Genomic DNA, 10,962 nt, shown 5'->3' on the forward strand with positions numbered 1-10,962 from the left:
CGGCGGTCACTGCGCCGCTCACTCGCGGTCCTTTATTTTCCCCGCCCGTGGGATTTCAGAAATGAGCTGTCACGCCCGCCGTGTAAAATTAGTTCTTCCGATGAGTACTGAAGCTGCATAAACTTTTGCAAGAGACAGGAGCCGCAGTGGGGGCTTTTTTTTCGCAAAACAGAGAGGAGGACAACATCCATACACCGCTGTACAGAGTGAGTGCACCTGGAGGAGGGCAGGGGGAGCAGTGGTGGATAACATTAAGATAATAGTTTCTTCCCGGGAGTGTGAGATATCAAAAATTTGTTCTCTGTTTTGCTTTGTCAGAGTAGAACAATGAATTCCAGCTTTCAGATAATTTCAAGAATAAGCCAAAAGCAGTTAAAGGAGATGTTTACTACAGCAGCCTCTGTTATTTTAGGGCCTAAAAATTGGATTTAAAATTGTGTAAGCTGAGTTTGAAATGTGTCGCCTTTCCTACAAGAAGAAGGAAACTGCACAGTAGAGGCTGCACTGAGCAGACCAAGATAAAACACTGTCGGGAAGCTGGACTGAATTTTTCTTCTGTCTGAGCTACACTGGCATGTAAATTTCTTCCCTGATAGCCTGAAGAGAAACCAGCTCTAGTTTGGCATGACTATAAGCCTTTTCCTGAGCATCTGACATGTATTCAGCTGGAGTAAGGTAGGATGAAATATTTGAAGGATATCCTCAAAAATTAGGTAGATTTTTTCTGTGGATGCAGAGAGGTTTAATGTTGGAAGCAAGAAATGACAAGAGCTAAAAATAGTTTTACTTGTATGGATACGCCTGGCAGCTGGAATGCCACCAAAGTTATCAGCTGAGTTTGGAAACTGCAGGAAGAATTTCAGCATTTTCATATAGCTGGGGATCTCTCTCTTTCTGGTTTCCATCTTGTCTTCTCTCAAGTAATTCACCATACCTTAAAGAGCTGACTCAAGAATTCCAATTACTGTAAGGCAACCCAAAATCTGTATGGGAAAGTAGTGAAGTAAAGGAGAGGCCAGAGCATATTGGGGTGTGGAGGAAGAGTGGAGAACAGGTAATTGAGGTTTTTTTTCTTGTAATCAGCTTGAAGCCTTCTCAGGACAATCCTCCTTCCCCTGGCGGTTGTATTCTCTCTCCCTTTCTCCCCCCTTGCAAAGTTATCTTTGCACCAATCCACACATTTCCATCCTCATCATGTGGCAAGAGGAGCCCTGTGTTTCCCTTTTGCCAGCAGCCTGTGCTGTGCCATGGCAGTTGCTGACATTGCCCGTGCTTGGAGCTGTCCTCCTCTAACAGCAGAGATGGGGTTAGTAAAGAGATCTTAAATGCATGGCTGGAAATGACAAAGCTGCCGTGCAGAACCACTGCTCTGGTCTGTAATGAGAATTACTGTGTTTATCAAGTTCCTTGAACTTCTTCCAGTTATCCTGAAGTGTAGTTAGTTCATTCACAGTGACAAGTGGTTCATTATAAATGAAGAAAATCTTGGCTTCCTAGACTGCCTTTGTAAGTAGTGAGCACTTGAGTGTCGTGTTTCAAATTGAGGGCTCCAAGGCATCTATGGAAGGTTCTGTGCTCTGACTTTTTGTTTCTTTCTAAAGAGTGGCAGAAGGGAGCCATAGTACTCCACCCATTTGCTTGCAGAAAGTCTCTCTATAAAGCAGAGAGAAAAAAATTGACTTCTCTATAAACCTAGTTATGAGATCATCTGGGAAGACATCAACCCAGACTTTCTATGTGAACAAGCAGTTAGTGACTGAACTTTCCTTAGGGCTCACAAAGTTCAGCTACAGAGGAATATCAAATATCTGGACCCTTATGAAAAGCTGAAAAGGGGAGGAGTATTCTCGGGAAAAATAGAAAAAAATAATTCTCAAGCCTGATATTAGAACTGTCTTGTTCAGCAATAACTGAACCAACACTTTGAAGGTAACTTTGTATATCAAAGTTAATGTTTAAATGTGCACATTTCTGCTATACCATTAAGCGACACTGGTGTGAACAACTGGTATCCCTCTACAAAATCTTTTGTCTGGAATGGTTCCCCAGCCCTGCTTTCAAAACTTTCAGATATATTTTCATATGACCACATACACCCCAGAGCTCAGACCTGTGAGTCACTGTAATCTCCAGATGTCTTTGGAAAGTCCCCACATCTTCTCCACAACCTGAGTTAGCTACTTTAAAGCCAGAGAGGGTTTCCTTGTATTGTAAAATGTGGTGTATATATATCCTAGTAAGTGGACTCCAGCTCAAAGTTGGTGTCCCATTCTGGCAAAAGTGAAAATGTTAAAACTATGCTAAAGCAAATGCAGCCTCTTCTTGGCATCAGAAGCAACAAGCTGTGGTTGAACTGTAGTGCTGACTTAACAAAAAAAATAAATACTTATAATAGACAACAAATATGTCTATAGAGTAAAGATGCCTCAAAAATCATAGGAGTCACTGGTCCATTACACAGCTTTGAAAGCAATGTTCCCCACTTCTTTTTCCATATACTGGCTGTTTCACTGGAGAGCACCACTTCTACTATTCTAAACTAAAATTAAGGAAAGTGGTTGTGTTTGCCCTGGCCTACACTGCCATTGCAATATAAACCAGAGAGCTTAACCACATACAAATCCTTGAATTGCTTGGCTTTTAAAGTTTAATCATAGACCCTTTCATTCTTCACTGCTGAGGTTTCCATGTAATTGGAATGAAGGATGCTGGAACTGAGCACAGGTTTCCCCGTGGCAGCTGCCAGTAGTTGGATAATGCCACTGACATCAATGCTGCCAAAAGAGAAAAGTGGTCTTTTCAGTAATGTTTTGAGTTCAGAATCTAGGATTCTGGGTTCAGTTTCTGGCTCTGCCTCAGACTTCTAACAATGTTACATTTTTCCTGCATGTTCCCAACTAGAGATGGGAATAGTACTGCTTTTTGTCTTTCCCATTTAAAATATTCACTGCTGGTATGGTGCATCACCCCATCTAGGCAGAGCATTCCACACGTGACCATAGGGCACCAACAGCACAGTTCCTACAGCCTTTGTGGGATCCTGAAAAAGTTACTCATGCAATGAGTAACCAGACTTGTCCCTCCTACTCAGCTGAGCTTTGCTGCATGTAATATAACCAGGAGACTCCTCTACACCAGCAACATTCTGCTTTCCTCATTTGTCTGTCTGTCTTAGAAGACCTTGGTTCCTTGGGATAGCAGTTAGCAAAGTGCCCTTCCTCATACGGGCAGATTCATACCTCTCCTCTGAGTGGGTAGTGGAGAACCGCTGCTGACTTTTAAGTCAGCTAAAGCCACGTTTTGGCCATTACATGAAAGAGCACAATTATTCTGTTTTCCCAAAGGTTCCTAAGTCTCATGAATGTAGTCCGTCTATCCATCTCTGCTTGGATCCCAACTTTTGAATGCACTGAGTGTTTCCAAGCGTGTTCTACCTTCTACTGTAAGCAGAAATGTAATATGTAAGTGCATACCTTTGGAATAATTAAAATCAGGATGCTCTACCTTAGAGTTAATAAAACCAGGATGTTCTACCAAGTGGAATGACTCAGACTGCTGTCTACTGAGGGAAAAACAGGTAAAAGTCAGGTGGTTTCATCTTCCAGTAGGTAGCTCAGTGTGGATGCTGGCTGAATGATCTGCATCCATCTTGCTAGAAACGATTGGAAGAGTCAGAGGCAAAACAGGGAATATCTGAGGCATTTCTATTTTGAGCAGATTGTAGAATTCTGTTCCACTGATGTCAGTTCTAAAATTGCATGATTATACTTAGAAGATATTAAGATAACTGTATGTATTTCCAAAGTGTATTTTCAAATCTCTCTTTCTTGTTTTAGAAAAAAATAAAATAAAATGGAGCACATGTTACTGCTACTCATAATTTTCATACCTATATTGAGTCTCAGTAATGGAACAGAAACTGAACAAGATTTTACTTGGCACTTAAAGAAGATTCCCCAGATTGTGAGAGAAAGAACTTTCTCCCTTGACAGCCCTAAATTTGAAGCAAAAACCCAATTAGAGCTGAACAGTGTATGTGGAATTGAATGTCAAAGAAAACTGCCAGTGCCAAGTTTGTCTGACTTGAAGAGCCTCTTATCCTATGAGACTGTTTTTGAAAATGGCACACGGACCCTGACTGAAGTGAATGTCCTCGGAGCAGTGCCTGACCCAGCTGCAAACACAACCACACAGAGGCCTTTGAGGAAGAAGAGGCAGATATATGGGACAGACAGCAGGTTCAGCATCTATGACAAGAGGTTTATGACCAACTTTCCATTCAACACAGCTGTGAAGATCTCCACGGGCTGCAGCGGCATTCTCGTTTCCCCCAAGCACGTGCTCACAGCAGCCCACTGCCTGCACAATGGCAAGGATTATGTCAAGGGCAGCAAAAGATTGAGGGTGGGCCTGATGAAGACGAAATCCAGAGGCAACGGCAGGAAACGCAAAGGTGCTAAAAGAAGTAGGAGAGAAATTTCTGCGGCCAAAGAGGATCCTAAAGCCGCCACAGAATTAAGGCGACCATCCAAAGGCGATGGGAGAAAGCAGAGGGGATCTGGGAGGAAGCAAGGGACCTCAGATGGCATGCCCTCCTTCCAGTGGACCCGGGTGAAGAGCACACACATCCCAAAAGGCTGGTTTAAGGGTGTCTCTGGGGATATTGCCCTGGATTATGATTATGCTGTTCTTGAGCTCAAGCGTCCCCACAAAAGGAAGTACATGGAGCTGGGAATCAGCCCAACAATCAAAATGATGCCTGGGAGCATGATCCACTTCTCAGGTTTTGACAATGATCGATCTGGGCAGCTGGTCTATAGATTTTGTAGCATTTCTGATGAGTCCAATGACCTGTTTTATCAGTACTGTGATGCTGAGCCTGGCTCCACAGGATCTGGCATCTATCTCCGTCTGAAGGAGCCAAACAAAAAGAAGTGGAAACGCAAGATCATTGCTGTTTACTCGGGCCATCAGTGGGTGGACATCAATGGCGAACAGCAGGATTACAATGTAGCAGTACGAATTACTCCTCTCAAATATGCCCAGATTTGCTTCTGGATACATGGGAATGATGAGAATTGCACACGAGGCTGAAGAGAGCTGAGCCTCAGTTCTGCTTAGCACCCTCACTGCCATAGAGTGAAAGGCGGCCGCAACAGTGACTGGAAGAACATCACTCCGCGCCAGAACGTTCTTGAACTCAAAGCTCACAAGTAGTGCTATGGTGACTTAAGGAATGCTGAATTTCTAGGGAAGGGGTAGAATTGTCAGACAAAATATTTCTAATTGTAATCAACCTAGATACACACTTAAAATCCTAAACTATATTTATGTTTGCAATTGTGATATATTCAAGTCATTCGTGAGGAAAAAAATGGCAGCACCTGTTTGTCATTTTTTTCCCCAGAGGAAGTGTTGAAATATCTCAAACTGGTGTTATTAAAAATATCTATTTTTTTCCAATGAATTTACTTTTCTCAGGGTTCTGTTCCAATTCTTCAAATGCAAGTTGTGCATATAGCATGTCCCTGTATGTGCAGAATGAAGTGCATGAGAAGAAGACATTATTCTGGCATTCTCTAAAGACCACAGGTCCATGTTGAGAAGCAGCACTATAGTTGATGATGGTTAGTTTGGAAAACTTCCTCTTCTGGTTGCTGCAGGAACACTCCCATGGAAATTCCAAATTTATGTAGCTGAGGGTTACACCTTAAAGAAAAATTCACTCCATTGCTCAGTAAAAACAGCGAAAGAGAAACTAACAAAAAAATTTCCATGTTTGGAAGAAGAAGACACATTTAGACATATTTAATGCCTTTAAATGTTCTTAGAGAAGCTATAGAAATCTTAAACACATGCATTTGCCTTCCAATTAATATTTGGAGAGCTGTAGGTTTAGTTTCTAGTCAAATGTTTAGCTTTACCACTGGGAGAAGTCACTGACTCCTGAAGTGGCTACTTGACAATCATTTGGAGCTTCACAGGTGATATATTTTCTGGGTGCTAAACATTTCTTCAGTTTTTATAAATTACTTTTATAGAAGTTCAGCTTCATAGATAGGATAGTATGTATTAGACTGGGAGTTGGAAATCGATATTTTAGTTTGGCTTTATACAGTTTTGCAAAGTGTGTGGTTTTAATCATGTTATATTCAGACGCCACCTCAACATGATTCACAGGGTTAACTAAAAATTTCTCCCAACTAAATTATAGCACCTTCTGAATGGTAGAACTATCCTGTGCTTTATAAAAGGTATCTTGTTAGATAGCAGCAGTAGTTAGCAAATAATTTGGTTCAATATGTTTGCAGAACCATGTATTTAATGAAGACACGAACTGAGCTTGACTTTTATACACCTTTAAACACAAACCACCTTCTTAAAAACTGTTGTTGATTGTTATATAAGTCTATATCTTTTATTTTATGTCAAGATTTTGAAGTACACAGAATTCTTATGGTGCTACATTAATCTAATAATATAAAAAGATACTGTGCCTTTCTGATCATATCCTTTGGGCTTCAATACTTTCAGAGTACTCACTACTGTATTATTTAATTTTTTTACCATAAATTTATGCTGACCAAAATACATTTTCTTCCTGTGCAGGAGAAAAAAAAATACAAGATTTTAAAATAATTTTTTTTTAATCTTTAAAAGATGCTTTTGATGAAATAACATGATTTTAAATGACCCTATTTTTTTGGTATATGGTTGAAAGTATATAACCTGACACACTGAATGTGCAGGCAACTTTGTCCTATTATTGCCAAAGCATAAAAATTTAAGACTTGCTTCCATATCATAACCCTAACAATATTCCATTCATTGGAAGACATCTCACTTTAAAGGAAACTATTCCTTTCAATGCCAATCTTTCCAGGGAACACTCAGCTTTTCTTCCTTTATTATGTTTTAATTTTATTTTGTGTGATTGTTTGCAGAAAACTAATAATAATTTTTAAAGTTTAGAAATAAATCTCTAAGATTTTAGGATTAATTATTTTTTATTGTTGTTAACATCTCTATTAACATATGTGGCTTTGCTGACAGTAATTTTAAATCACCTCAGTCCAGTATTTAATATTCTTGCCCTACGCAACAGATTTATAGTATCCTTTAGTCAGGCCTGCAATGTTTTTGTTAAGTGCCTTTTTCCATAGTTACTGTGACAAATAAGGTACCACATCATTAATCTAATACAAGACAACCCAAGTTCATGGATTTTTTTACAATTATTGTCATTGTTGATTTGGGTCCAAAACTGATCAAGATAAGGGGGCTTAGTAAATTCCTTGTTTTATTGAGTCTTATTTAGGTGTGCTCCTCCTCAGAAGAAATAAAATCTATATCTTTATCACTTTGGGAATTGGGAGCAAGGCAAGAATGAAAAATGTTTGATGTCAGCTTCCAAATGGTCTTGTTATAATAATCATCTGTTGTAAATATCTCAACTGCAACCTGAGGTTTCCACAGCAGGTTGATAAAAACTCTTTCTTTTCAGAGAATAAGTACTAGATGCTCATTCTGTAGTACTAAAAGATTAAAGAGGTTGGCCAGAACAACATAAAAATTCATTTCAAACAAACAACCAAACAAACAAACCTCTGTGTCTCAGCGCCCATGCACAAACACATGTAAATACACAGGCTTGGAGACCATGATTGTTTTGACTGAGTTTTGGTGTTGTCAGCACCTTCAGGCCAGGGAATACATGTAGAAGAAGACACAGACAAAATGCTTTTCCTGTTGTCTCAGCATGGTGGGTAACATTTTGGTCTTCCACTTGGTCAATAGAGAAATCCATGCTTTATGTAGGCATTGTGACTACCTACTACAGGGACTTCAGTTCATGAATCAAGTACTTACACACAATCCCAGGAAGTCAATGTCCTGCATAGACATTTTGGTACCCACCACTGCAAATGGGACAAAAATTGTTGAGCCATCTCAGATTTTCTTAAAAACTTGCAGTTACTATCCAGTTACCAATGAGAAAATATGAGGAGGAAAATATGATCCCAGTAGATAACATCTTGCTGTTGTCTAGGACACCAGCAGCAAGGCTGCATTTCCAGCCCTTCTGATGTTTTCCTAAAGGATTTTTCCTCTCTCAGTTACCAGGCTGTACATAATTTGTTTTTCATCACTACCAATTCTTTTCCATAAGTGTTTGTATAGTATATGTTTTTATTTGACTGTATTCCTGGCTTTAGGAAAAAACAATTTCAGTCAAATCTCTTTTCTCCTAGAGGGCTACTGGAATTTATAAAGTCAACAAGTTTTTTTCAGGGCCAAAGGTAAACCTCATATGCAAGCCATTAACACACCCAGACCAGCTTCTACAACGTATTTGTGCATGTGTTTAATCTGAGGCTCTGAGACACACAGTGGAAGTCAAGGGGTGAAAAATTAAGTCAAAGTTATCTGCAGTGTGAAAAATTAAGTCAAAGTTCGTATTAACAAAAAAAAAGCACAACATTATGTAGGGTATATGAGGTATAGAGTACCCAATGTTTTAATAATTGCTTAAAGAAACTCCTTGACTTCTTAAGATTTGCCATCTTAATTTTGCAGATTTATGTGTCTATATGGAGTATGAATCAGCATGAATATGGCTTAAATAAAAAAAGACCTCATCCACATGTGGAGGAGAGAAGCAGCTGGGGAGTTCTTTCTATTCTGCTGATAAGGGATGACCTGGCAGCAAATAGCAAATAAAAGAGAAAGAAAGAAGGAGTAGATGGTATGAAAGGGCAGGAAGATGGAGATGGTATGCAAGGGATAAAGAAAGTGTGCAAAGTAACAGATGAAATGGCTGCAAGGTAGCAGAGGCATCTATTGTGAGAAAGAGTAGGCAGATGGTAGACACTTCATAATATTAATTAAGATGTGAAATTCACAAGTTTCATGACAATTTTTCACTGTTAAAGATGAGGCTTTTCTTTCCAGCCAACAGCAACAAGGAAAGGGCTGTGAGAGGACTCAGGCTGTGGCAGGGCCTGCTAGCAGGCAGGGGTTTAATCCTGACCTACAATCCATGCCTGAATTTGCAGGGATTATGCTTCTGTTAATTCAGGGTCCTTGGAAAGCAGCAATCTGTGTTCTGACCAAAAGGCTTAGCAGTATGAACCTCCCAGTACACTGGATCACCAAGAATGTAGTGAGCAAAGGGAGTTTCCCAAACCTGGCCATTTTTTTTTTTAGGATTCCTGTAAAGGCTGTTTTCCATTGGGAAAAAAAAAAATAAGCAAAAAATCTCAGACTTAAGACATTTAAATGTTGGCTCCATTTTTTTGCATGCATCTAGAAATTCTAGGCAATAGATTTTTTTCAAGTGTCTTCTGTTTGTGTTTGGCATCCATAGAAATTTAATCAACTGCTTCCAATTTTAAAGCACAGATTATTGCAGATAGTTCCATCTATAAATTCCTGGATTAAAGAATGACTGGGGCAAAAAAAGAATGTTATTAAATTGAAAGCTTAAAATTTCACTCTAATCCCAAAGGATTTGGAAGTATATTTTGGTCCCCTTTGCACCAGTCTTTTGCTCCAAGTGTCAGAGCATTTAGATTAAAAACATCCAGAAGTAGCTTTGAGGACTCTTTCAGGTTCTTTGCTTTTTTAAGACTGACAGAAAACTTTAGAATATTTTTAACTGTGCAAAATGACAAGCCGTTTGAGAAAATAAATGCAAACCTTTGCTCTGTTAAGATATTATATGATGCACTTATTCTGTCAATAAATATTTTCTGTTGTTTTTCTTTTCCTCTGTCATGATGTAGTTTGTTAGCCATGGTTGTGTTACACAAACTTCATTCTCTAAGTGCCTGTAATGATTTTTCAGTGAATCATCTGGGACTTGGTCTTACAAGATATTAATGTCTCTTTAAACTTGTTCTGGGGAAAAAAAACCTCCCTGTCTTCAAGATAATTACTCCATGAGCAAATTTGATGAGTAAAAAAATTTAGTTCAGCAAGGAAATGACTCATAGTCTATGCCGCAAGTTATTAATTCTAAAATAAGTAATTAGTTCTGTTTCTGCTATTTGCTATAGTTGCACTTTCTGCCTTGGAGAGCTGTTGAACAAGGCCAAATTAGAAGTATGTAAAATATTATCATCTTGGTTCTTAGAATTATCTTAACTCTGTGCCCTTGAAACTTGGGCTGATTTTATCTCTGAGGGTGAAAGGAGAGATTTTTGGCAAGGTCAATAGCTGCTGGAAATATTTAATGGAAAGTTAAGAAATTATTGCATCTGTAATTAACAATGTGTCTAATATAAGCAATATTTACCAGGGGTCTGGCAAGGGCTTACCCACTAGCTCTTATATGGGGAGAAGTAAGCGCCACAGGGAAATAAATAGGATTGAAAGCTTTTTGACCTGGAAAAAAAGTCCTTTTGGGGCTGCTAATAGGAGCTAAATCTTTTCATTGCCGAAATCTACTTTTTGCCATGATCTGGGCAAGTGCCTTGGTGCCTGAGAAATGTCTCTCAGCCTCCATTCAGGGAACACAAACGGAGACCCAGGGGTGAGAGCTGTGTCCCCTGCAGGCCATTCCCAAGCCACTGGCACGGATGTGGTTTCTTTGATGGAAGATACATTCCAACATATGTTATGGATCACACACTCCCTTGGGCTTTGGGGGGCTTGAACTGGAATCTTATCCAAATGTCTATTCAGCCCTAAAATGTTCCCATACAACCCAGGTCCTTGTGCAGGTATATTCCAGTCATACTCCCATTTTCCGTAGTGTTTAACAAATGTTCAAAAAGCCTTCCCCAAATAACAGACATGCAAATCATCCAAAGAGGTAGCACCTTGTGCTGCTTATTATGCAGGTATTCCTGATGAATCATTCATTCCTTCTGTTTCAAATATTTCTTTAGATCTTGATAACGGCTAATCCTTCACTTGTTATTGCTAAGAAAAGAAATCAGATATACTGGAAAAGCCACA

General features: G+C 39.3%; 1 protein-coding gene across 5 annotated transcripts in view; it reads left to right on the plus strand.

The window, feature by feature from the left end:
* The window catches only part of PRSS35 (serine protease 35), a 38,563-nt gene extending 32,053 nt beyond the window's left edge, over positions 1-6,510 (plus strand). For 3 of the 5 annotated variants that reach the window (XM_031057120.1, XM_031057119.1, XM_005421163.3), the window contains one exon: positions 3,837-6,510. In XM_031057120.1, the coding sequence (XP_030912980.1) occupies positions 3,853-5,094 (1,242 nt within the window). In that variant the 5' untranslated portion in view covers positions 3,837-3,852 and the 3' untranslated portion in view covers positions 5,095-6,510. Of the gene's footprint in view, positions 1-182; positions 207-447; positions 676-3,836 lie in introns of those variants that run through there. The other 2 variants (XM_031057122.1, XM_031057123.1) reach the window with 2 other exon arrangements.
* The last annotated feature ends 4,452 nt before the right edge of the window (positions 6,511-10,962 follow it).

The sequence above is a fragment of the Geospiza fortis genome, unplaced genomic scaffold, assembly GCF_000277835.1.
Source record: "Geospiza fortis unplaced genomic scaffold, GeoFor_1.0 scaffold190, whole genome shotgun sequence".
In the NCBI taxonomy this organism is placed as follows: Eukaryota; Metazoa; Chordata; class Aves; order Passeriformes; family Thraupidae; genus Geospiza; species Geospiza fortis.